This window comes from Dasypus novemcinctus, chromosome 12, assembly GCF_030445035.2.
Source record: "Dasypus novemcinctus isolate mDasNov1 chromosome 12, mDasNov1.1.hap2, whole genome shotgun sequence".
NCBI classification, from domain to species: domain Eukaryota; kingdom Metazoa; phylum Chordata; class Mammalia; order Cingulata; family Dasypodidae; genus Dasypus; species Dasypus novemcinctus.
This window is the reverse complement of record NC_080684.1, coordinates 37,770,940-37,797,945: the sequence shown is the minus strand read 5'-3', so window position 1 is coordinate 37,797,945 and position 27,006 is coordinate 37,770,940. Positions and strand designations below refer to the sequence as shown.

General features: G+C 44.2%; 1 protein-coding gene across 1 annotated transcript in view; it reads left to right on the top strand.

Annotated features, from left to right (window-relative positions):
• R3HDM2 (R3H domain containing 2) overlaps positions 1-25,776 on the top strand; it is a 277,530-nt gene extending 251,754 nt beyond the window's left edge. The window contains 13 exon segments of the mRNA XM_058308301.2: positions 2,139-2,371; positions 4,443-4,642; positions 10,469-10,570; positions 12,340-12,582; positions 12,905-13,031; positions 13,283-13,443; positions 13,917-14,071; positions 15,183-15,283; positions 20,574-20,743; positions 21,579-21,726; positions 23,389-23,486; positions 23,858-23,942; positions 24,755-25,776. Of these exon segments, the coding sequence (XP_058164284.1) occupies positions 2,139-2,371; positions 4,443-4,642; positions 10,469-10,570; positions 12,340-12,582; positions 12,905-13,031; positions 13,283-13,443; positions 13,917-14,071; positions 15,183-15,283; positions 20,574-20,743; positions 21,579-21,726; positions 23,389-23,486; positions 23,858-23,942; positions 24,755-25,095 (2,164 nt within the window). The 3' untranslated portion in view covers positions 25,096-25,776.
• Positions 25,777-27,006: the final 1,230 nt, after the last annotated feature.

The window sequence follows — 27,006 nt, the reverse complement described above, 5'->3', positions numbered from 1 at the left end:
TATCAACTAGTGAAAACCAGATCACTTCTGATTTTACAGGAGTATGAGATGTGAGTGATCTCTGACTTTACTTCCATCTCTCCCATCACACACAAACAACCCAATCTAGTGCGCAGAATTGAGGCTGAGTAGCTTTTCCTAGATGCCTTGTTCTTAGTGAAGTGGGAAGACATGACTTGAGATTAGATTTAGTTGTAGAGAGGGAAAACAAATCTCTCTCCTGGCCGAGACTCACCGTAGATTCTCCAGTCTTTGGAGGAATAGTGTACTAACCCAGGCTAGTCTAAAACCATCAGGCAATCCACGTTTTGAGCACTTGGTCATTGCTGTCTTGGGAATTGAGTGAGTATATAAGTGCTGTCACCTTGGCCCTAGCTTTCCCAGGGTGTTTGGTTTAAAGTTACTTCATTCACTATCTACCTCTGGTAGAAAGAGAAAGTCAATGGCAGGATTACTCTAACAGATAGTACAATGTTTAACTTAGGTAGAAAAGCTATTAGAACTGGTCTTGGAAAATTCAAGCTCTAATGCCATAATATTCAGGGCAGCCTCATCCATTGACACTGTTATATCCCCTTCTCTCACAAACACCCGTCTTTATTGAGTCTACTTAGTAGACTTTGCATTTGTCCACTGAGATAAAGAACCATTAGCTCTCATTTCAGATCTGGTTCTGTTCCTAGAGGCCATGATCTACACTTCTTGTTTCTCATTCTACTTTTGATATCCCCATGAGAGGGGGTAAAATTTTGGGGAAACGGAAGTGTTTCCCAGGCCTCAATTCTAACTACATGTAGAGAAGTATTGATATTACATATGAATTTACTTGGGGTAGCAAAAGAAAAATTAGCATTTCCTAATTACTGTGCCAGCATATTCTTAGCCCACCATAGTAGGCTTGGCTAAAAGCTAGAACAGTTAATCCTAGCATATGTTTTGTCTGTTTTCTTTGCATTGCCTTTGGAGAAGGTGAGGGTAATACCTTTCTTTATTAGAATAACTCTGAACCTAGTGTCTTTGGAGCTAAGGGAATTGGACTAGAGTTTTCTAATTGCTTTGGTGGGATGGTGGTGAAAAAGAGGGAGCCCAAACTTCTATGAGTTTCGTGTAATTGCTCCCCATTATACATATAAAATTGTTACCATTTGGTTTACTTAGGTCATTAGCTGTGGGAATGGTAAAACATAAATACCTGGTTCTTGGTAGCTTATTGATTGAGAAGCAGTAAGAACTCAGTAAGACTTATGGTTTTCAGGTCAACCCAGGCTAAGCTGAGGAGTTCATCTGTTTATAATCATAGACTATGATTTTATCATTAAAATTACCCTGATATTTCTGTGGTAGCGTAAGAGAGGAAGAATCCCTTTTCTCAATAGCCTTGTGCCCATGCCTAGGGCAGAAGAAATATCACTATGGAAGCAGTTTGGCACCCCTTGCCATCTAAGAGCTCCCTCTGTGCTTGGTCTGGTGGAGGACTTCAGCCCTTAGAGACCCTGGAACCAGTTGTTCCCAGACACCAACATGGAACTTCCACAAAACGGGTTGGGCCAATTCCAGACTATCTGACTGAGTTTTCCGGAGTGCTCCCTTAGTCCACCATATTCCTTTTCCCACTTCTGGAAAGGTGGCCAAAAGCAGCACCTCTGCTGTCTTAGACATGTGCTGTGTGGAAGACCTGCTGTGTGACTTATCCATGTCATTGGCTACTCCTGTCTTCTAGCAGTAGGGCCTTCTAAGAGTCCTTTTGTTTTTAAGAACTCCCAGAAGGAGCTGGTACCCCTCTGTTCCCCACTATTTCCTGCATGTGTGGGATCCTCACAGGAGGAAAAGACCACAGCCAATCTCAGCATCATGTATGTGGTTTTCCATCCACCTCTGGTCTGATGTATTGAATTAGTTGCCAGTGCACTGTCTTCCAGGTTTGCCTCTGTGCTCTTTGTTGCTGTACTGGATCTTGTTCTGTCTGCTCCCATCAAGTCTCAGTTGGCCAGCCAGCTAACAAGAAGTCGGTGTCCATCCTCTCCCAACCCCCAACCCTCATCCCTTCTTTCTTATTGAAAGAATAGAAATGAACTCTCTCCTAGCCCTTCTGCTGAAGTGGTAGGTGGAAGATTCTCTGACCACTGTGGTCTCTGCAGGGGGAACCGCGAAGGACTGAGCCGTACCTCAAGCAGCCGCCAGAGCAGCACAGACAGCGAACTCAAATCCCTGGAGCCACGGCCCTGGAGCAGCACAGACTCTGACGGCTCTGTCCGAAGCATGCGGCCCCCTGTCACCAAAGCCAGCAGCTTCAGCGGAATCTCTATCCTCACCCGGGGTGACAGCATTGGGAGCAGTAAAGGTGGTAGTGCAGGAAGAACCTCTAGGCCAGGTACTACAGCTTCTCTCCTTCAATGTCATGCCCATCACTGATAATTTACTTTTAACAAAGCACTTAGTTTCCTGTATCTAACACAGCCAGGTGAGGGGAACTTTGATTTCTTGAAACCATTGTCCATTTGAGTCCTTCTCTGATGTTCTTTCAGACTTTCTGACCTGATTCACAAAAATTGATTGGGACTAGATTTATTTTGTCTGATTTTGAATCAAGGTGGGACATTCCTATCAACCCATGTCCAGGTTATATTCTAAGATGAGAATGTTAGTTGCTTTCATTCTGTGGTCTCTGAGTTTATAAAGAGGATTTGTAGCACAGAGGGAGCCCTTAAAGTTTAGCTGTTTGTAGTTCATTGGTAGCATCCAATAAGCTGGAACTTCAAGGGGTGTGGCTATGGCTGCTCCCCTGGAGCCCAGTCTCTGGGAAGAAGCATACATTCATAAATTCTACATACAACCCCTATAACCACCTCTCCTCATTTGCTGTGTATCTCTCCATCTGTTCCTAGAACACTCAAAGCATTGGGGTATTTAGTTTTCTATACCCAATGGGCCTGTTTCACCATCCTCCCACCTCTAAAGAATTGCTGAATCTCATTCCAAAATTCTGCCCACCTTGTCCTCAATAGGTATCGGTCATGGTGAAACTTTGGCTTCTGACTATTAGGTCTCTGCTGCCCTTCTCTGTTACTGTCTTCCTAATCCTGCTGCCTCTGCCTTCGTCCGAGTCTTTATCTTCTTTCTTTTTTTTTTTTTAATTGTATTACAGAAATTGTGAACTTACAAAACAATCATTCATGTGTAGAATTCCCATATGATACCCTTCACCAACATACCACACCATTGTGGAACATTTGTTACAGATTATAAATTAATGTCATCAGACTATTACCCCTCACTATGGTCCATAACATACTTTGGCATATTTTTTTCCATAACCCCTATTATTAACATTATACATCTTTGTCTTTCTCTTCTTTTATTTAATTATGACACCAGCCCCAAAACTGATGTCTCTGCTCCATTTTCAGCCCCTTTTAAAGACAGTTTGCCAGTCTAAAATATAAATCTAGTCCTCTTAGTGCCATCTTAAAAAGTTCATGTTTCTGTGCTGCCTGTATAATGAAGTACAAACTATTTAATATGGCATAAGCTCACTTCCTTACTCCAGTTTGCCATCTCTGTCTCATTTCCAGATATCCATCCTCCTTTGGCTCTCCAACCATTTTTTTAATATGGCACTAGTTTTGTCCCCTCTCAGTATGACAAGCTTCTTTTCATCCTTCAAGCCCATCTCTCCTGCCACCTCCTCTCTAAATTCTTCCCTGACCCTCCCAGGAGTTAATTATTTCCTTCTCTATGCTTTCATACAGCTTTTTTCATGTTCCTGATATACCCCTTATCATTATCATGTTGTAATAATTGTGTGGATGTTTATCTTCCTTTGGAAGATTCTGGGCTTCTTAAGGGTAACTGCTGACTGTGTTCCCTTTACCGTTGAGTCCTCAGTTCATTACACAATGCCTGGCACTTAGTAGATATTCAGTAAAAGTGTGCTGTTTGAGTGAATGATTATATACCTTTCAGAACCTGGAAATAGAAAAATAGTGACAGGTGTGTGTGTGTATGTGCATGCATGTGCACGCATACTCTTGAGGAGGCAGGTTTGCCTTCTCACAACTGTTACAAGATATACTACAAGTAGAGAAGAATGCAAAGAGAAGATAGGTCCCTTAAAACATGAATTAAACATTCATGTTTTCAGCAGTCTAATCATCATGGACAGATTCTAGGCACTTCAGGGGAGGTTTCTCAGCAGGGTCACATTTTGTTCAATTCCAGAACCAAAGAGTCAAAGTCATTCCTGTGCCTGGGGAGCAAAACCAGCCCGGTGAGGATTCCCATCAGCAAGGCAGCTGAAACGGAATTGTAGTCATGCATGTATCTTCGAAAAACAGTGGGGAAATGGACATCAGGGGAGTGAAGAGAAAGGACAAGGAAAGATCTCCAGGACTGGGTACGTTCATGGTTTGTGCTTACAACTCTTAGTCTCCTCTTTGCCTTAGGTATGGCACTAGGTGCCCCAGAAGTGTGCAACCAGGTCACCTCATCCCAGTCTGTCCGGGGCCTTCTCCCTTGTACTGCCCAGCAGCAGCAGCAGCAGCAACAGCAGCAGCAGCAGCAGCAGCAGCAGCAGCAGCAGCTTCCTGCTCTTCCACCCACACCTCAGCAGCAGCCACCCTTGAATAATCACATGATCTCACAGGTGAGTCACCACTCAGTGTTAGAGCCCTCTCCATTCTGATTCAAGCAGGCTTTGACAGTACAATCCTGTCTCCTTTGCTGTGGGTAGCAACAATGATCAGTTTTTGGAGACATGCCACTCCTTCTTCCATCCCTCATTTGTTTGTTGTGCGTAGAGATTTGGCCAAAGTGCTCTCAGTAGGGTTGGCCTAGGAGTTTTTTGCTTTATATTTCTCCCTCTTCCTCCTCAGAAATGTCAGTGATATCTTTTACTCTGTCCCACATTTTTACTATACTTGTCTCCCTCTATATCCTGTATAATTAGCAAAGTGATTTTGCTCACTGTATCCATATATGGAGCTAAAAAAATATTACAGCTCCCACCACAGTATGACCAAAGAATGCGTTTATATGTAATGGTTTGGGGAGAAAGGGAATAACACTTAAGACCTTTGACGTGTGCATATATGACACAAGGCACAAAGACCCCAAATGGTGTCTTTGTCTTCCCTATGCCATAAAAGGGCATATCGTTCACCTTCTGTTACTGGACTGGTAGATCTTGGTATCAACTAGAGTTGGATTTGAATGAAATTATGCTTTTCTGGAGACCATGCAAGCCATCAGCATAAGAGGTCCTACTCTGAACTAGTCCTGGATTTAAAAGGCACCTTATTACTCTGAGCAGATGTGAAAAGAACTCTTCCTTGATGAGATTCCATAACTTTATCCTGAAGCACTCTCTGCTAGGCAGAAAATGCATGTGTCTACACTGACTCTTCTGCTGCAGTGCTGCAGTTTTTCTCATTTCACCTCCCAGACTCCCTTCTTCCCCTTGCTCAGCCCAACTTGGCCTTAGGTATATCTTTATCCTGGGTACAAAAAGCAAGTCCCAAGCACCAATACCCCAGAAACCAGAAGCAAGAATGGAAATGGCCCAGAATGGCCTGGTACTGCCCTATCTCAAACATAGTGAAATGAAGCTAAATGAAGAACCATGGAAAAAATAAATAAATAAATGAATCTAGGAAACCCTGTTTTGTGTCTTAATGTGATCTCCATGCAGGTCATTCTAGTCCTTCATCTTTCTCTAAATCACTCTCTCTGTAGTCCTGACTCTTTTTCTCATTCTACCACTGTCTACCCCATTAAGTCTTGTTTACATCACCTTATCTCCCTGCAGACTGAAGCACTGTGTGTGTGTGTGTATTTTCCTCTGTGTCTTGCTTCAAATCTGTAAAAGGGTAAATTCTGTGCTGCTCCCTCTGCCTTTCTCATACTGTGTTTGTGTGTGTGTATGTCACACTTTTCTAAAGTCCCAAATGTTTTTCAGTTTTCTTTTCTAAAATGCATGTATTTTAATACAGTCTTGCTCCCCTTTTTCCCCCTTATTCATCCATCTCCCTCCACCTTCCATCCATACCTAGAAACAGTCATCGAGAGAGAGGAATAAAGAAATGAGTAAAGAGAACAACCATTTGGGACTGGAAAAGTTATAAACAAACTAAGTGACCATCCTGAATCCCAAACTTCTGTTCAGATTCTGTCCCTGCTACTGGGATCGTGCATTGGTATTGACTCATTTCCTGCAGAGATTTTGGTGCTAAGCTAAATACTACTGATTGGAGACAGAGTAGCATTGTTTGGTACAGAGTCTCTGCTCCTTCAGAAATTTACTCTTAAGCTTGGCATGATCTCAGATTCCAAACTAAAGAATCTATCCTGGGTAAGCTTTGGTGGCCTGAAGCACTTTGGTGGTTGTTGATATTGTACCTCCACCATCATCATCCCCCACTGTATATATCTCTTTTTTACTTTCTCACTGCTCTTTCTTCCTCTCTCTCTATCCCTTTATTCCTTTTCCTACCTTTTTAAAAAATTGTGGTAACATATATATATGTATGTATGTATGTATGTATATCCCTTTTTTAAAAGTCAGGAAGAGGAATAAATATATTTATCATAAAATTTACCATTTTAACCATTTTTAAGTGTATATTTGCCTGGCATTAATTACTTTTACAATGTTTTGCTACCATCAAAACTTCCATTACTGAAACTTTTTCATCACCCAACGGAAACTCTTTACCCTTCAAGCAATAACTCCTTGTTCCCCCTATCCCCTTTCCCTCAGCCCCTGGTAACCTCTAAGCGCCTCTCTCTCTCTCTCTCTCCCTCTCTCTCTCTCTTCCCCCCCCCACCTTATTCTCGATATTTCATGTATTTGTCCTTTTGTGACTGGCTTCTATCACTTAGCATAATGTTTTCAAGGTTCATCCATGTGGTAGTATGTATCATTCTTTCTTATAGATGAATATTCCATTATTTCCATATAATACATTTTTTCTATCCATTCATCTGTTGATGGACAGGGGTTGTTTCCACCTTTTGGCTATAGTGAATAATGCTGCTATGAACCTTGATGTACAGATATCTGTTTGAGGCCCTGTTTTCAATTCTTTGGGTTCTATACCTGAGAGTGGAATTGCTGGGTCATAACATAACCGTTTGATGCTCTGAAGAACTACTGAACTGTTTTCAGTAGCAGCTGCACCATTTTACATTCTTGCCTACAATTTAGGAGGGTTGGGTTCCTATTGCTCACCTCCTGGCTAACACTTATTTTCCTTTTGCTTTTTTTGTTTTTTGTTTCTTTAGTGACCATCCTAGTAGATATGAAGTAGTATGCCATTGTGGTTTTGATTTGTATTTCCCTAATGGCTGATGATGTTGAGTATCTTTTCATGTGCCTACTGGTCATTTGATTATCCCTTTGGAAAAATGTCTGTTCAAGTCTGTTGCCCATTTTTAAATTGGGTTATTTGTCCTTTTGTTGTTGAGTTGTAGAAGTTTTATATTTATTCTGGATAGTAAACACTTTTCAGATATATGATTTCTAAATATTTTCTTTCATTTGAGGGTTATCATTTCACTCTTTTGTCCTTAGATACACAAAAGTTTTTAATTTTGGTAAAGTTCTGCTTATTGTTTTTCCTTTTCTTCCTCATTCCTGCTGCCCCTTCCTTCCTTTCCTTCCTTTCCTTCCTTCCTTCCTTCCTTCCCTTTATTCTGTCTTTCTGTTTTTCTTTCTTCTTTCTTTTCCATGACTGGCACTTCGCACTAAGGGCTTTCCAAACTCAAGAAGTTGTTGAGCTCCAGAATAATACTGTGCAGTTTCTCAAGTGGTGCATAACAGTGGAGAGCTGAAGGAGATGACCACACATGTACCACTGTGCTTGTTTTCAAGGTTTTCCTTTAGAAGAACAACTCTGAAAAATGGTGGTTACCTTTGGCTCTGCAGCAAGAAGCATTTGCCCCAGGGCTAAGAACTATGTGAGCTAAACTATGCTCTTTCACTTATTATTGGCAGTCCTCCTAGGTCAGAGCAGGCCTTCATATCATATGTCAGTAAGACATGTAAAACCAAGAGGTGAGGCTGAGAATTAAAGAGCCAGTGACCACCTTTGCCAGTTTGCTTAAAATGGAGTAGAGCTCTTGAAAAGGACCCCTCTCAGCCTCATTCCTGGTGTCCAGTTAGGCATCCAAGAGCCAGTGACTTAGCCCAGAATTCACCAGTAGGTGGCAGTCAACTCCCTCATGGCCAGTCTTTGGCTTCCCCATGGTTTCTCTGGAGTTTGAGCCTCCTAAGGATTATCTGTAGCTGAGGATAGTGGTGGAAAAATTAAAATAATAATAACACTGAGATCCACTGTTTTGACCACTGCCCTTCCCCAATCAGGGGAGGCCTGAGAGAGGAGCATCATTTCTTCTCTCTCACTTTTACTCAAAATTCACAAATGCGTGGAAAGCTGGCTGAATTTTTCTAAAGTTTACCACTTCACTGTCCCTGTGGCTACCCCCTTCCTCCCCAGAGTAAGGAAGTAATTAGGTCCTTCCCCAGAAGAAGGAAAAAGATTTGCATGCTAGAAAATGTATGGTTTTTTGTTTTATTTTATTTTATGGTTTTTTGATTTTTTAGGAGGCACAGGGATTGAATCCGGGACCTCGTACATGGGAAGCAGACGCTCAAAACCTGAGCTACACCCACTTCCAAAAATGTGTTTAAAAAGTCACTAGCACAAGCAATTCATATGCTTTGGAATACCATGGACTTATGAGAAATAGGTGTGCCAATAGACCTGAGTTTATTTGAAAGGCTACAGCAACATCTCTCCCAAGTCATACAGTAGATTTCTCAATAACATTTCCCTAACCAAAGTGACTTGCTTTTTATTTACTCCAAATATCAGGTCCTCTTGTCAAGGCCTCTGGAACAGTCTCCCCCTTTATGGGGGGAGAGGAGGGGATCTTTCTAATTCCAGGACTTTCTTCCTTCTGTGAGAGAGTCTCCCTAGAGATATGTGGCAGGAGAGGATATTGATACCATGGCACTTCCACCCTCTCCCTTCATACTTAGTCCAGAGAATGGGAGAAGTCTATGCAAGATTCTTAGGTAATTTCTTTTTTTATTATTTACCACCTCCCCCTCCCCACACACATACACACACACAGATGGTTCTCTCATCTGTCTGCTGACTGTTTATTTGCCTTCTCCAGGAGGCACAGGGAACCGAACCCGGAATCTCCCGCATGAGAAGCAAGTGCCCAATGGCCTGAGCCATGTCCACTCCCCACAGATTGTGGCATCTGCTGACTTGTGGCATCTGCTCGTTGTGGCAGGTGCACTTTCTAGCTTGTTGCAGCAGGGTAATTCGTTTTGACTTCTTCCTTCACCTTCACCTTCTCCCCACTCCAGGAGTAGAGTGGAAACAATGTCAGGCAGAACCAGGCTTCAGTTCCAACTCTGCAGTTTATTGGCTGTGTTATCTTAGATTAGTGATTTCTCTGAGCCTTCCTTTCTTCACTATAAAATAAGTTATCCTATCTTCCTATAGGATTATTGTGAGGCTGTAATGAGACAATGTGTATAAATATTATTTCTGTCCTCCTCCTCCCGTCCTTCTGATCACCAAGGGCTGTGACTAGAGAACCAACAAGATGATTGAAATGGCTGACAGGGAAAGGAGAGGAAAAAAAAATAACTGCCCATTAGTTGGTTGAACACACCATGTTCCTAATAAACAAATCCCCCTGCTTTAGACTAAGGAAAGGACTGAAGGAACAAAAGCTAAACCAGGGTATTTATATTTTATTCCTAGATCCCTCCCAGCTTGCTTATGGGGGGATTTCTCATACTGCCCTCACAGACTGGAGGAGTACAAAGCAATCATGGAACAGGAGGAAGTAGCCATAAGCAGGCCAAATGTTTTTTCCTTCTCTGCTCTTGGGAGGGAAATGATCCTTATGAATGAGCACTTCCTCCAAGACAGCTGTGGTGTGAAATCGGGACCTTGGCTGTGAGAGCTGAGCCAGATCTTGGATGACCCTTCCAACAGAAGCACTACGGGAGTGCGGACAAGAATCCCTTCCCAAGTGGGCATTCAAAAAGGGTTATAATAATGCTGCTCAGGAATTGTGTGTTCAGAAAAAAAATGCTTTGGAAAGATGCTGTGTTTGGAATCAGGCAGCAGACCCAGGCCCTGAGCCTCCTAAGATTGCTTGCAACAGCTGCAGAGTCTGAGTGGCTAATGGAGCAGGGCATGGAGCAGGTCTCTCCTAATGAGAGGGATTGCCTGTTTGTCAGAGAGATGCGAAAGCCACAAGCTGCCCCAGTCTTGGTCTGCAGCCTGATCTGCTGCCTGCTCGGTACCCTTGCTATTTGTGTGAAATTTCTTTTATGATTAACTTTTTTGTTCCTTCCTTTTCCCTCCCCATCTCTGCCCCTCTGCCTTTCCCCATGCCTCCCTTTTCTCTTCCCTTTTCCACATGCCTCTCTGCTGGTCTACAGTCAGTCCCGGCTCTGCAGCCCTCTCCGCAGCCTGTTCAATTCTCTCCAAGCTCCTGCCCCCAAGTCCTTCTTCCAGTCTCTCCGCCCCAGCAGTACAACATGGTATAACTCTATTCCCCTTTCTTTGTCCTTGTCCATGTGTGCCCTGTATTTGCGGGTATGTCTGGGTCAGTCTGTGGCGGCCTTGCAAGCACTTTGTGGTTTTTAGAGGACCATGTTAAAAGAGGTTTCTTTTTGTGGGGCCAGTGTGGACTGAACTGTATACTCCATTCTAATGGCCTTAGCACAGCACTTTAGACGTTAAAGGATGCTTATACTTAAGATAGACGGGAACAGTGAGTTCCCCCCAAGTTTTAGAAGAGGGAACAAAATTGCATGCTGGTCTAACCTAAGCTTCTAATCTTTCTACCTTGTATATGCTTCCTCTCATCTGCCCCCAGGACATATCTGAGGAATTCAGTTTTTTCTGTACAGAATGGTTCTCTATAATTTCCTTTAAAAATAAAAATACATTTGCAGATTTTTCTGGTACTGCTGGCAAAAATTTAAAATGTTCCCCATATCTTACCATGTCATCTTATATGAAAATATCTTTATTCCACTACATAGCACATGCTATTAAAATTGGTGTGTATCCCGGCTCCAGATCCTTTGAAGATCTGATTTGCCTGGTAGTTGTTAACTTCCATCACGGTTATAGAAACCCTGATTTTTAAATTTTGTTTAATTACATCTCTCTGCTTTTTCACTAGAATCCCCTCTTTCCTCCCACCTCTTATCTCCATTCTGAAAAGTCCTAGAATATGGACCTCAAATTAATCTGCAATCCAGTCCTCTTGTCATCTATTCCTGCCCAATAAGGTAGCAAAACAGCTAACTTGAAGATTAGACCCCTGAAAATTGAAACAGGAAAGTATTGTCTTTTGGTTTCTACTAGTTTCTTTTGCAAAAGAACTCCTGCTCTGGAGTGTGTATGTGTGTGTGTGTGTGCACGTGTATGTGTGTGTGTCTATCAATTACTGTCCAAAGAGTAGAGGACAGAAGCAGCTAACAAGCCCTAATCTATCACCACACAAGTGAGAGATGGAACACCATCACCCTTGCTGCTTAGGGGAGAGGGCTGAGAGAGAAGGTAATTACATACCGAACAGTCAGTCTCATCCTCCAGCTCAGCCACTCACCCTGGCCTCCTTTGGGAGGTGAGAATTGGAAGTGGTTTCTGAAGGGCAGGAGAACTCTGGGTAGTGTCAGAGAACAGAGGTGGAAATGACCTCAAGAGGGAGTAAGGAAATAAGCTGCAGGATCGGGCACCCAGCACTTCATGGGCAAAGCCGGGGAGCCACAGGAACCTACTCACCCATAATCCGTTCAAGGTGTTGCGTGGATCATTTATTATAAAAACAGGATTTATGGCACGGTAGGGTCCGTTTGTATGATTGGGAGCATGAAGAAGACAGGAAATGGAAAAACTCATTTAATCTTTTGTCTTTAACTCACTAGTTTGTCCTGGTTTGTTGGGGTTTTTTTTTTTCTCCTTTTCCCATATATAGAAGTGTGTCAATGCTTCTGTCTTCCCAGGATTAATCCTAATAAAAATCATGATCAGGATGGCCATGGTTACCTCATAGGTGGTAGAGAGACTGACTCTAGAGTTGGGCTTTAAGCCGCTGTTCAATTCACAGCAATTCAGAATGACATAGGCTTAGAGCTAAAAAGTGCCTCTCAGGAGCACAGGACAGGACTGTCCCACATTAGTGTGAGGCTTTAGAGAGGGTTCCTATTTCTTGTGTCTGTCTGTCTCTGTCTGTTTTGAAGCCAAAGAGATGCAGCTTGAAATGGCCTCAATCCTTGAGTCCCCCCTCTCTCAACAGGCAGATGACCTCAGCAACCCCTTTGGACAAATGAGCCTTAGCCGCCAGGGTTCTGCTGAAGCAGCTGACCCATCCTCAGCTCTGTTCCAGCCCCCACTTATCTCCCAGCACCCTCAGCAGACTAGCTTCATCATGGCTTCCACGGGACAACCCCTCCCTGCCTCCAACTATTCCACCTCTAGCCATGCACCACTTACTCAGCAAGTCCTGCCACCCCAGGGCTACATGCAGCCCCCTCAGCAGGTGAGCAGCTTGGGTTCCCAGTTTACTATTTTATTTATCCAATATTATAATGCTTTCTTCCTATGGTTTAGACAGAGCAAAGGAGAATACCTATCCCCGTTATGCACTTCAGAGTATTCATTCTAACCAGAAGGCCTTCTTTCTATGTAACACAAGTCCTTCCTGCTCTATTTCAAACATATATACTAATCCCGCAATTGCAGGGCCAGAACATCTCCATTTGCAGATTTTAGGTCATCAACCCTGATAGATTTAATAATTTAGGGATGTTAGGGCTACATTTTGAGTTACTCTCTCACATTTCTGTTTCCTCTCCCCATAGATCCAGGTTTCTTACTATCCTCCTGGACAGTATCCTAACTCCAACCAGCAATATCGACCTCTCTCTCACCCGGTGGCCTATAGCCCCCAGCGTGGTCAGCAGCTGCCTCAGCCATCCCAGCAGCCTGGTAAGAGGAATCTCTGGTATAAGAAGGAAGGCAGTGAATCTAGGGGAAGGATAGAGACTTGGAAAGAGAAGAATTTATTTACCTTCTCCCATCTCACCCCCCAAAAAAGGCAGGAATAATTAGCTCCAAATGAAGAACCCAAGGTCTCCAGAAAAAAGAAGAGAAGAGAGAAGGGAAATTCCTGATAGAGTGTGACCACCCAAACATGTTTGAGACCATACTGATATCTTCTCTGCCTTACCCATCCCTAGGTTTACAGCCCATGATGCCTAACCAACAGCAGGCGGCTTACCAAGGCATGATTGGGGTCCAGCAGCCACAGAACCAGAGCCTGCTCAGCAATCAGAGAAGCAGCATGGGGGGCCAGATGCAAGGCCTGGTGGTTCAGTACACTCCACTGCCTTCTTACCAAGTGGGTGCATTCTGAGTCGGGAAAGATCATCCATTGCTTGGGGATAGGAAAAGAAGGCCAGTCTCCGAGGGTCTCCAGACTCACAACTCCAGTGCTAAAATAGTACCCACTTTCTTCCTAGAATTTTTCCTTTCAAGTTTTTTGCTCTGAGGGAGAGCCCAGAGAGTCTGGGAAGAGTCATTTAAATTGTTTTATCTTTATACAGCCATACAAATAAATACATGCTTAGGGAAGTAGGGTCTAAAAGGAAATCTGGCTCCTTCTTCTATGTCAAATGCCCAAGGACAGGTTTTGGAGAAGGTGGAAATAGAGATAAAACTCTCTAAGCATGTCCTTCAGATGGGGAGAATAGGAGGAGTCTCTATGCGGTAGGGAAGGAAGCTGTCTTGTCCTGGTCTACTGCTGACTAGGCTTCTTCTCTGGATGGTGTCAGTGGTTACCCAGGTGGTCATTCTCTTCTTGTTTCTACTCAGGTCCCAGTGGGTAATGACTCTCAAAATGTGGTCCAGCCACCTTTCCAGCAACCCATGTTGGTTCCCGCGAGCCAGTCTGTACAAGGGGCCCTCCCGGCAGGGGGTGTACCAGTGTACTACAGCATGATCCCACCGGCTCAGCAGAACGGTACGAGGTGAGCAATCCCAGAGAGCAGGGACTCATCTCCCTTAGGCCTTCATCAGTTGTTGCCCCGTGGTTTTGTTTCTGCTGGCACTAAGGCAGGCAAGAGTAAAGATCCCAGTGATGCCGGAAAGCAGGTAGAATATGAGAGAAGGAGTTCATTCCTTTTTCCTCCTTGATTTGACATTTGAATATGAGTTCATCAGCAGAAAAAAGTTCAGAAATAGGAGACTTTATAATTTCCCCATCTTTTGTTTTTTTCAAATCATTGGAACTCAAGAACCATCGGATAGAGACAGGTTCATCATTAAATTAAGCAATTTTGGAGTATATATAAATGTATGTTTTTGTGTGTATTTCTGTATTTATGGGTGAATCTTGCTGTATCTTTTTCTATGTATTTTTTTTTATCTAAGTATAGGTCATATCTAATAGAATTTTAGAGATAAAAGGCACCTTAGAGATAATCTAGTCTACTCTCCTTGTTTTATTTCTCTCCCTTGTTTTGTAAATGAGAAAGCTCCAGCTAGGGATGTTAACAGACTTACCCAAAGTAGCAGAGCTGGAACTAAGACTAAAGACTGTGCTTAACTATATGTGTTTCTGTTTGTCTCACACTGTATATATGTTTTCTCTGCCTTTTTATGTTTTGTAGGTTTTTTTACCCTATTTATCTTTAGGTGACTGTCTTTATTTTCTGTGGTGTATGTATTTAAAAATCACACCTCTCCTTAGTTCTTTGTTACCCATATCTCCCTAGTACTCTCTATCTGTCTCTGGCACTCTCTATGCATTTTTGTTGTGTTTTTAGATTCCATTCATGTGTACATGTGCCCATGCCTATGTGTCTGGTATTTCCACACTATTGGAAAGAGCATGTGTCGCTAACATTCCATCTGTAGCACTGATTAGCAGCTTCCTAATTGAAAGATGATCCAGTACAAATATATATAATTAACTTTGAGTTGATGGGTGATTTTAGAAATTGCATGGCAAATTGGTCTGGGAATGGTTTGGAGCTGCCTCTGCTTCCCATGGGGGAGGCCCAAGAGGAAGCAGCTGTTTGCCAGGAGCTGTGTTCCTCCTTTACTGCTTCACCACTCCTTTCTTTCCCATCTCCCCAGCCCTTCTGTAGGGTTTCTGCAACCTCCTGGCTCTGAACAGTACCAGATGCCTCAGTCTCCCTCTCCCTGCAGTCCACCACAGATGCCACAGCAGTACTCAGGTAAGAGGATAAAGAATTGGAACGTCTTGGGCATTTGCAAGAGCAAAATGTTGCTGCAAGGCTTATGCTCTAGAGCTGAGAAGGATGGAGTAAGTTTAGGGGTTGGCTCTGTCCCCAGCCGTGAGAGACCACAGAGTCTTGACTGGTGTTTTCCTGGGGTGCTGAAGCTGACCTCTTCAGAGAGGTGAGGTTTGTTTTGTTGCCCGTGTCCCAGAGAAGCTGCGTCTCTGATTGATTTCTCCCCACCCCCAAATCCAGCATTATACTCATAAACGTTTGGAAAATGAAGTGCCTACCTCTGTCTCCTGCCTTTTTTTTTTTTTTTTTTTTTTTTTTTGAGGTACTGGGGGCCAGGGATTGAACCTGGGACCTCATACATGGGAAGCCAGTGCTTAACCACTGAGCCACATTGGCTACCCTGGGTTGTTTTGTGTGTGTTTTTTTTTCACTTGTTTGGTTTTTTTTTAGGAGGTACCCAGAACTGAACCGGGACCTCCCATGTGGGAAATAGGTGTTCAACTGCTTGAGCCATACTCACTCCCCTTGCTCTTCTTTAGACAGCTTTTCTTTTCCCTTGGGAGTGTGTATGAGGCTGATAAAATGCATTTTAAGTCATATCTTAGGTCTCTTTAGCAGTTTTTAGTGGGTACTCACATATATTATGACATTTTAATCCTCACCACGGCATCATGAGGAAGAAATTTAAGACTCAGAGAGGTTAAATGGCTTCCCTAAAAGTCACAGTCTTAAAAGTGGGATGTGGTCTTTTGAATTTCCATACATATCCCATAATGCATCCTCAGCAACACATTTTCTACAGGCTTCTGTATTCTTTTCCTTTCTCTGCAGTAGGAAAAAGTAGACCTCATGTCAAACAACTAAAGGTCCTCTTCAGATGGGCCAGCCATCCCTCGTGAATAGGCTTATGCCATGCAGCCTCTTACTGTCTGCCGCTGAGAACTCCCCTGTTCACCAAGTACCATTGCTCTTGGTTGTTTCCCCTGTTTATTTCCCAGTCCCTCTACCCTGACAGAGCAGTACACTTTGTTAAAGAAACTTCAAGGATTCTGGAGGACAGGAAGACAATTTAACCTCTAACATCCCCATTATAGTCTATTTTTTGGATCTCAGAGTGCCCTCTTCTGGTGAGAGAGGGAGGTATTTTGCCAGTTTTCACCATTTAGAAGCAGAATATTTTTCACTTAAGATTTTTGCAGTTCATCTTGTTCATAAGATGTAATCTGTGCTTACCTTGAAGGAGCAATGGCTTCTGCCTTTATCCAGGCCAAAGTTGGTTCTCTCACAAGGCTGAGATGTTTTAAATTCCACAGTCCTTACCCTTTATTAAATTATTGGTCTCTCTAGCTGTTTCTCCTAGTGTCCCCCAGAGGCGTTTGCCTTGAAATTCCCAACGGAGTATGGAAATTGTAGAAACCAGCTCCAAGAACCACTGTAGCCTGTGGTGGTGCTTGATACCACAGGGCATTTTCTCTCCTATTTGTTTTCATAAGTGTGTGCATGTGTATATTAGTATACCTCTATGTGCATTTTTATGCCTGTCTTTAGTGGTCTGTCAGTATATCTCAATGGTTATGTTTGTTTGCCTTCAAAAAAATAAGGTCTTTGAATCAGCAACATGCCAAATGAGCAGAATATTTCATTACCTTCTCTGGGCCTAGTATAGGGTTAAGTAAACTGAAACAGCTGTTGGTCTTTAAGTTGGCAGCTCTAGAGATCTGGGCTAGGGTTGGAAGGAGATAATCTAGGTCTTTCCAAGTAAACAGAAATGGATAAAACTCTCTATATATCTTTGGAATTTTTTGTCTCCTTTCTTTCCTAGCTACCCTGATTGATCCTAGGCTTCTGCCCGACCCCTTACACTTTACCCAGAAGTGGAACCCTCTCTTCTACCCACATGGTCTAAGAGGCCATACTCACTATACCATTGATTTTAAAAGTCTTTAATCCTTGCCCATAGAAACCTAAGAGAAAGTAGACGAAGAAAAATAACTGCTTCTTTCCTTCCCAGTTTATCCTGCACCAAGAATATAGAAAACAGGCACAGCTCACAAGAGCTGCCCTGTCACCTTCAGAGGACAGTTACCCGCCCTCCTCCCATGTAGCAACATGGTCACTCTTCCAAAAATAAAGGCAAGGATTAGGGTTGGTTGTTCCTGGAACAACTGTTCTGGTTTATTAATACATTTTTGTAGTTCCCAGTTCACCCCTGGGCCTAGACCTTAATTCTTCCACTATGATATTAGACATAACTATAACCCCAGGAGACACTTTCCTTCCCACTAAAATGATGGCTCGCAGGTCCCTCGAGGCTTCTGCAGGGATGCCTGTCTAGGGAAGATGCATACAGACATGAAATGGCTGTGATACCTATATACAGACTCCCAGCTCACAGTGACACAGCAACACAGACAGAGTGAGGTGCATACAGAAATAGCCTTGCACATACTGGCTCATTTTGTAGCTGAGGGTTTTCCAAAGCTGAGACAAATAACTCTTTTCTCTCCCATTTCCTGCAGATGCCCCTTACCCACACCAAAAAAAGGAAAAGGGGCCAAGGTGGTATTATTGGATTCCACCCTATAATTTAGGAAAGATGCCTGTGGATTTTATTCCTCTGGACATTGCCTTCCATAGATTTGATTCCTGGTGATAAGGTAGAAGCCCTATCAGTCTTCTACCTCAGTGATTAAAAAAAAAAAGAAAAAGAAAAACCTAAACGAAAAACAGTTCTGCCAGACATAAATGTCATCTGTTTGTATTTATGTGGTTTGCTCTGCCCAATCGACCTTTCTGCCTAGGTTTAATGATGCCACTTAAAAAGCTATTCACATGTCCCCTCTCCTTTCAGAGCTTTCGAGCCAAAATTGATTTCCTTATTCAACCCTTTCTTCCTTTTCCCACCCTGCCCCCCACACAAGCTCCTTCCCCCAACCTAAAGTGCTGTTACTGGGCAGTAGATTTTTATTTTTATTTTTTTTATTTTTATGTCCACTAAGAAGTAGTGACAGTTCAGCTGCTAATGGATGCCATCTGCTTTTGGCTTGAGGAAGAGAGGCATAAAAATCTGCTCATCGGTGGAGTAATGCTCTGTGTCTTGGGCGGAGTGAAGGAATACTGCTCCAGGGCAGCTGGGAAGGACTCGGTGTGAGGAGGAGCTCAGGACAAGGCTGCCCCTGCCAACAGAACGCTGGCTTTGTTTTCGTTGGGGTCAGAGGAAATAAAATGAGGACTTTGTTCTCTATCCCTCTCCCCTTAAGCCCCCTAAGGGCCCCTTAGGGAACTGTTTTGGTATTAGAAAAAGCTCCCACTGCATTTCTTATGTCCACTCCTACACAATGACACACATATATTTCACTCTCCACCCCTCACCTTTCCTGGCCCAGAGCAGTAGGCTCAGATCATGAACTGCCTTCCAGGAAAACTGTATATTTGATTATTATTGCATTAGGCCCTCAGGTGGCAATGAGGTGCTTGAATAAGGTCAATTGCAATTGCAATTTTGTTGATAGAGGATGTCGCAGCAGGCGGGGCTCTTAAGATAAGGAAATCAAATGCCCAAAGCAACTACAGTGAGTCATTAAATTCATGATACTCCACAACCCTGCCATTTTCCCATGGCCCTTCTTCAAACCATGCTGATGAATAATACCCTGTCTCTCTTGGCAGGGGATGGGGAGATGCGAACCACTCTGAATATTTGTGTTCTCTGATTAGTTGAACCCTAAAGGGTGAGGGGCACAAATTGACTGGGGAATAGGATACGACAGATGCTGTGTCTCTTGAGCTTATTTCTCAGGCCTCCCACCATTTCTTTTCCTTTCCTTTGACCAACTCTACCTGAGAAAAACAATCACCCTCACTTCCCAGCATGCCTGGTGCCCAGGGCAGAAGCTGCAACATTTCCCATCACAAGCAGTAATGCGATGGCAGCAGCAGTGGCAGCCTCAGCCCCAGAGCACTGAGCCATGAAAACAGCAGCTTTGCAGCAGATTCCCAAGCCAGCAACTCCCACCCCCATTTCTCCACCACCACACACATGCATGAACCTAGCCTGTCCCTCAATACGGGCATAGCCTGAGAGGTCAGGACTCTTCCCAATGAGGCAGCAGAATTTTTGACCATTCCTCCCAGCAGGGACTGTATCAAACTGCTTTTCACGAGGAGGATTCAGGAGCTAATTTTCCTCCTCATTGAGCCCTTTCCTACCACTACCCTGTGAAAAGATGAGGCCATCCATGTTTGCCCATGCTGAAACCCTCAAGTCCCCTCTAGTCAGTTAGCGGAACGACTCTGTGTAACCTTCAGAGGGCCCAACCCTTTACTCCATTCCTGCTCTCTCTCCCCTAATTCTGAACCTCCTTATTTTCATTCTGTTTCAATACCTTCCTAACTGTCTTCCTGCTGCTAGTCTGTCCCTCCCTTTAACCATCCTACATTCAGCCCCTTGAGTTCACTTTCCAGAGCTACAGGATCAAGTCCAAACTCCTTAGGAGAATGTACTTCAGACTCTGACACCAGCTATTGGTTTAATGTCTGACTCCCTAATGGACTGTCTATCCCATGAAGGCAGGGACCAGGTTTGCGTTTTGTACACCCAGTGTGACCAGCAGAGTAACTGGCACATAGTAAATGTTTGTTGAATGAACGAATAAGCATATTTGATTTCCTCTTACTTCCCTACCTATGCCTTAGCACCTTGAATTATTTGCCACTTCCTGAATATGACATACATCCATGCTATTCCTTCTGCTTGGAATATTCCCCAACTCACCCAGCCCTTGCCCAAAAAGTACTTCCTAGGTCTGACTTAGTGAAAATTGTGTGTACATCATCTCCAAAACCTCCAGAGATCACTGACTTATCATAACCATTACCAAGCCTGCATGTGCCCACAGCTGTAGCTCAAGCCCCAGGCTGGGGTCTGTGCCATACCCAGACATTTAAACAGTCTGACCTGGGCATTTGGTAATATCCGGCTTTGACAAAACAGAGTCATATTCTGCCGTGCATGCCAAAGTATTCTTCACCAGGTGAAGGCCGGGAGAGCATTGGCATCTAGGACTTATCTCCCTTCCATCCCAACTTCCATTAGTTTGAGGAGAGGTTGTCAGAAGCTGAATTGGCAACCATCTCAGATTCCTGGGAGGACACAGTTTGAGTGACTCTGTGGCTAGTGGGTACACTTGCTTACTGCCTTTACCATTTGGGGCCAGCTGGAAAACTGAAACAGTCTGAATTCACAATCAACCACTCTTTCCCTGCTACTCAGGAGTGTCACCTTCTGGACCAGGTGTGGTTGTCATGCAGCTGAATGTCCCTAATGGACCCCAAGCCCCCCAGAACCCATCCTTGGTCCAGTGGAGTCATTGTAAATATTACAGCATGGACCAGCGGGGCCAGAAGCCTGGAGACCTGTACAGTCCTGACAGTAGCCCCCAGGTGAGTCCTACAGTCCAGCCCTGTTTGGCCAAGTAGATAGCCAGGTTCTTCCCAAGAAACAATCTATGCCATTGACTGAGCAGCCTCTTACACATCTTCCCCTGGCCACTTTTTGGGGAGAAACACAAGAAATGGAAGAATACATCTCTTTCAGGGAACCTAAGATCTAAGGCAGCAGAGAGAACACATATTTGAAAATGCCCAAAAGAATACTTAAAATGGTGTATATAAATATAGACATTAAAATAACATAAGCTGGGAAGCGGACTTGGCCCAGTGGTTAGGGCATCCATCCATCTACCACATGGTAGGTCCACAGTTCAAACCCCGGGCCTCCTTGACCCGTGTGGAGCTGGCCCATGTGCAGTGCTGATGTGCGCAAGGAGTGCCCTGCCACGCAGGGGTGTCCCCCATGTAGGGGAGCCCCATGCACCAGGAGTGTGCCCCGTAAGCAGAGCCGCCCAGCATGAAAGGAAGTGCAGCCTGCCCAGGAATGGCGCCGCACACGCGGAGAGCTGACACAACAAGATGAAGCAACAAAAAGAAACACAGATTCCCGGTGCCGCTGATAAGGATAGAAGCTGTCACAGAAGAACACACAGCGAATGGACACAGAGAGCAAACAATAGGGGGGGGGAGAGAGAAATAAATCTTTTTTAAAAATTAAAATAACATAAGCTAATTACCTCAGGAATAAGGGGGCAGTTTAAAGTAGCAGTCTGACTTTGGCAGGATTAGCAAGAAAGACTTATTTCCTGAGGGAGGTGAGTTTTCAGCCAAGCCATAAAATATTCATGTTTGGTATTTATGTGATGTGTGCTCCTCTCTTCCCCAGGCCAACACACAGATGAGCAGCAGCCCCGTCACGTCCCCTACCCAGTCCCCAGCACCCTCTCCTGTCACCAGCCTCAGCAACGTCTGCACAGGACTCAGTCCTATACCTGTCCTCACACAGTTCCCCCGGCCTGGCGGTCCAGCACAGGGTAAGGGGGTTAGATCAGGGCTGGCGTCTGTAGAATTTTTCCAAATCTGAGAGCCAACTCTTCCTCTGTATCAAAGAACCTCGAGAAACTGTAATATCCTGTTTAAACCAAGGACACCCTCCCCTTTCTGGTGCTGCCCAGACTTCCTTTAGGTCAGGGGTTCTTAATCAAGGGTCCACAGATTTCAGTGGGTCCAAGAACTTGAATTTTTAAAAAATCAATTTATTTATTTTCTCTGACCTCTAACTGAAATCTAGCATTTCCTTCATTTATGAGTGTATGCAATAAATTACAGTAGTATTCCTTTCATATCACATTACAGTGTTGCATATCTTGAAAAATCGCTTGCACTCATCCGTATTTCAAAATTACAGAGTTGTTAGACCCAACACTAGTTGAGTGTCATAAAACTTTCTGCTGCTACATTCTGAGAAGGGGTCCCCGGTTTTCACCTGACTGGCAAAGGGGTCCATGGAACAAAAAAGCTAAGAACCCCTGCTTTAGGTACTTAGTAGGGTTGGTACTATGGGCTGGGGAAAAGAAGTTTACTGAACTTTCTAATGAACCAAGGAGTTTAACCCATCAGTACTGGGTCTGAAGACTAGAAGAATGGGTTTGTGTCAGACACAGGAGAATTTTAGAAAAAGGAATGCTGGATTTGGGTGGAAAGACTGGTTCCAGTTCTAGTTCCCCCACAATCTAGTTTTGTGATGTTGAGCAAATTACTTTAACTTGGAACCATCTGAGTTTCCTAATCTATAAAATGGGGTTAGTCATACATAAGATGGGTATGGATAACTTTCTGCCTTGCCTATTACATACAATATAAAAATAAGGTGAGTCTATGGTTTAAAAACTTAAAAGTGCTCTGAAATGTAATATTTTTTTTTGATGTACCAGGGGCCAGGGATTGAACCCAGGACCTCATATGTGAGAAGCTGGTGCTCAACCACTGAGCCACATGAGCCTCCCGAGTTGGTTCCTTTGTTTGTTTAGCCTATTCATTTCTGTTTTTTCAGGAGGCACCCGGGAACTGAAACCGGGACCTCCCACTTGGGAGGCAGGAGCCCAACCACTTGAGCCACATCTGCTCCTATGAAATGTAATTTTTATCAATAATAATAGCTAACACTTATGGTGCTTCATATGTACCAGGCATTGCTTTACATGATTTACATGTATTAAATGCATTTAACCTTTTCAGTAACACTAATAAGGGGGTTGGAAAAAGTATCCAACATCACATTACCAGTGACAGAGCTAGGATTTGAACCAGACAGTCTGGCTCCAAGTCTGTATTGCCTCTCACATGAGTCAGAAGCTTGAGCCCTGGGTTTTTGGGTGGGGAGAATCTGCGTAAGAGATCAAAGGCATTTGTAAGGGTCTGTAGGTTTCCTCCCTGGTCATTTCTTCAGGGCCTTTTGTCTACCAAGTAAAGGTGAAGGGATCTAATAGCTCCATTTGTCTGTGAGATACAGCTGAGAGCCAAGAAATTAGGAAGAGAGATGGCTCTTAAATCAGTCACATGGGCATTTCTATCACAAAAAAAGTAGTAATAGTGTGTATTGTTGCTATCCATTTTCAAAGTCCATTCCCAGAGTCTCTTAAAAGTCTTACCACAAAGCTCAAGCTCCCAGAAAACCATCTGCTCTTACTGCCTAGGTGATGGGCGGTACTCTCTCTTGGGCCAGCCATTACAGTACAATCTCTCCATCTGCCCTTCCTTGCTCCATGGCCAGTCAACTTACACAGTGCACCAGGTAAGGGTGTCCACCATCCCTTCCCACTCAGCCTTCAGGCCGTCAGTTTTCCCCCTCCACACACACTCTCATTCACTTACTCTCTCATCTGGGCCCCTATCACTGAGCCACCCACTTCATCAAGTTCAAAGGAAAAGGAAACAACAAAGAGAATGGATAAAGTGGGAGGGGCTAAAGGGCCTTACCCCTAATTCCTCCCACCCGACCCCAGTGCCAAGAAGGAGGGGCTCTTTGCTTCTCAGTGGCCACTTCCTGGGCAGTCTGATTGCGTGGGAGCGTGTAGTCCTCAGGACTGGGTGCTACTCTGCAACTCTTAGGCTAGCATACAGTCCGTGTTTACCCAAATGAGAGTACTCTTTTGGTTATTGAAGGGACAGAGTGGATTGAAGCATGGAAACCGGGGCAAGAGACAAGCACTCAAATCTGCCTCCACTGACCTGGGGACAGCGGACGTTGGTGAGTGACAAGATGTAAATCCCTATAAGAAGGTGCCCACCACCAGCCCTGCATTACCAGCCCAGGGCAAGAGGGGAAAGCCAGCTTAGGGTGAAGAGTGGAAATGGGAACCTTTTGTGCTCAAGAGTAAGGAGAAGAGAGAGAGAGTAAAGTATCCCTGTCTTCCTTACCAAGCCATCCCAAGTCCTGGGGAAGATCGAGGTAAAACTTGGGAATGTTGGAAGTTACTGAGTCTATAAGCAGAGAGTCTTCTGGGAGCGTCCTGAACTGAACATAGGACCTCGACCTTTGGTAGTCCTAGACCCAATTTAGGACTAGGAGAAATAATTCTCCTCCTGCAGACCTTCAGTACTAGGAAGTCAAGATCTGTCAGGAGTTCCCCCAATTTGGAACAGTTTGATAAAAAGGAGAGAAAAAGAAACTAACTTCCCTGGATGATGAGAAAGAAGACTGTATTTGGGCCAGCTTCTGAGTAGGAAGGAAACTATGAAACATTCAGATTGATCCATTGATTTTGTTTTTAAAAAATCAGCAAAATCCACATTACCATCACAGAAATGAATTCTGATTCCCACACCTTCTTCTTGCCTACATCTGTAGACTAGGAGAAGAGAAAGGTTCATCTTTTTCTCCTAGTTGCCCTGATCAGAATCTGGATGGTGAGGAATTTGGTTCATTTGGGGAGGGGAGGAGATGGCTAAGTGGAAATAGCTGGACGTTTGAGGGCATTGTATACAGACCTGCTCTGCTGGATGCTGCCCTTCTGCCACTCCCCACCTCTTACCACTATATTCTCTCTCCTCCCTTTCCAGTCCTGGGCCGGGTGCTGGAGGTGACAGATCTCCCTGAAGGCATCACCCGCACCGAAGCTGACAAACTCTTCACTCAGCTCGCCCTGTCCGGCGCCAAGATCCAGTGGCTCAAGGATGCTCAAGGGCTGCCTGGTGGGGGCGGGGGGGACAACGGTGGGACTGCCGAGAATGGCCGCCATGCGGACCTCGCTGCCTTGTACACCATCGTGGCTGTGTTCCCCAGCCCCCTGGCTGCCCAAAATGCCTCCCTTCGTCTCAACAACTCCGTGAGTCGCTTCAAACTTCGAGTGGCCAAAAAGAACTATGACCTGAGGATCCTGGAGCGAGCCAGCTCCCAATAAGTATTGGAGAGAAAGGACTGGCACAGTAGGGGCAGGCCAAGGAGAAGTGGGGGCGAGGGACCCAGACAGACAACTGACAGAGGCAGAAGACAGGGAGACAGATGCTAAATGGAGTCTAATTTAGTAGGAATGAAAAGGAAAACAAACAAACGCACTGGACTCCTCGCCCCCTGGCCATCGTCCCCTCTCTTTCCCCAGTTGGCTCCTCTCTGCCTCCCTCTCCTTCCCATCCTCTTCTATCATTTTTTTAATCTCTTCTTCCACCCATGAAATTAATTTCTTTCATAATTTTTTGGCCAGGTAGAATTGGGAAGGTCCTACCCTCCCCTGTTCTGTTTCCTTGCTATCCTGAGTTCCCTTTTCTTTTTTGGTCTTTATGAATATATTTATATGGGCAGAATTAAGAAAAACAAAATTGATTTCCCCTTCTTCTCACTTCCCTCATCTTGTCTCCCCAAACCCCACAGAGTTAAAACTTGGGTCCCCCTCATCCCCAGAACACTTGTATATTGTTTGAAGTTTGTGCCACAGTAAAAGACACAGTATTTAATTGCACATACAGATGTTTGCTGGGTATATTCACTGTAAATTTTATTTAATCTGGTTTTTTGTTTGTTTTGGGGGGTTCTTTGGGGGGGAGGTTGGTTTCGTTTTTAAATATAAAAAAAAAATCTTCTGTCACTGGGCATCAGTTCTCGTTTCTCTGTTGCCGCCCTGGTGTGAGTGGGGGTTGGAGGTCCTGGGTAGGTACAGTCCCACAGCTGTTGGAGGGGTTTGATATGTGTTGGGATGGCTTTCCCTAGCATACGCACATGTATCTTCCTACACCATTCCTTCCCTCCCATTCTCCCTGCCTATAATTCTGATGGATGGATGGGTTTCTAATGTGGCCTTGATTCTGGGTTCTTCCAACTCTGCCACTGACTGGTTCATTAAGCACATCATTTCTCGACTCTGGACCTCTGAGTCCCTATTAGTAAAGTAAGATTTTGACTGACAAGGTGACCTCTGAGGTTCTTGCCAACCTGTTAATTCTGTGAAATTCATTTAGAGCCCTTATGGCTGAGCTGGGAGGACTAAGGTCCAGGACTGGGCTGAGATGCCATCCTCATATCCCATCATCTAATCTTCTGAAAACCCTTAAGCAATGGAGGATTTGGGCCTTGCTTTAATCCTAAAGCCAGAGGACTGGGTTCTACCTGGAAGGAACAGAAGTGGGTATTTCTTACCATAAAATCCATATCAGCTGAACTTACACTGCTAAGGTGCTCAGCAGTCTCTATGCAGATGAAGAAAGCCCGAGAAGAGCAGAGGTCACCCTGCCTGCAAGAAGTCTTTCCCATATCTGGGGTTTCTCAAAGTTAGCCCTGTTTTAGTGCCATTAAAGAGCCTGTAGACTCAAAACCAATAGACCCCTGCCACCCAATGGTTCCCTACCAATCCCACCCCACCTCTTAGAAAAAAGAGCAGTGGGTGAAAATAGCAGAGCATATTGCCCTGGAAATCTGTTGAGACTGGGTGAGTGTATCTCTAAGAGCTCCTCTGAAGCTTGTCTGACCCTACCTCCAACCTAATCCTTTATTTCTTAACAGATACAAGGGATGATGCAGCACTACATTACTACGTCTAAATTGCTCTCCTCTGAGATGGACTTATCTTCTCTTCCAGCCATGCCACAGCCCAAAGAGTAGGAGAAACCTGCATCCTTGTGAGAAAAGAATGCAAGCTATCTCACTGACCTATCAGTTCATATATTGGGGTATTAGAGAAGGGAGAGAGCATCCGAAATTATTCATAAATTATTATGAAAATAATTTAGGAAATCTGAGACTTGGTCATCCTACCTCCAAGAGTTTGCAGTCCTCATGAGGAAAGGAACATTATTTACAGGGGATTTAAACAAATCTCCCA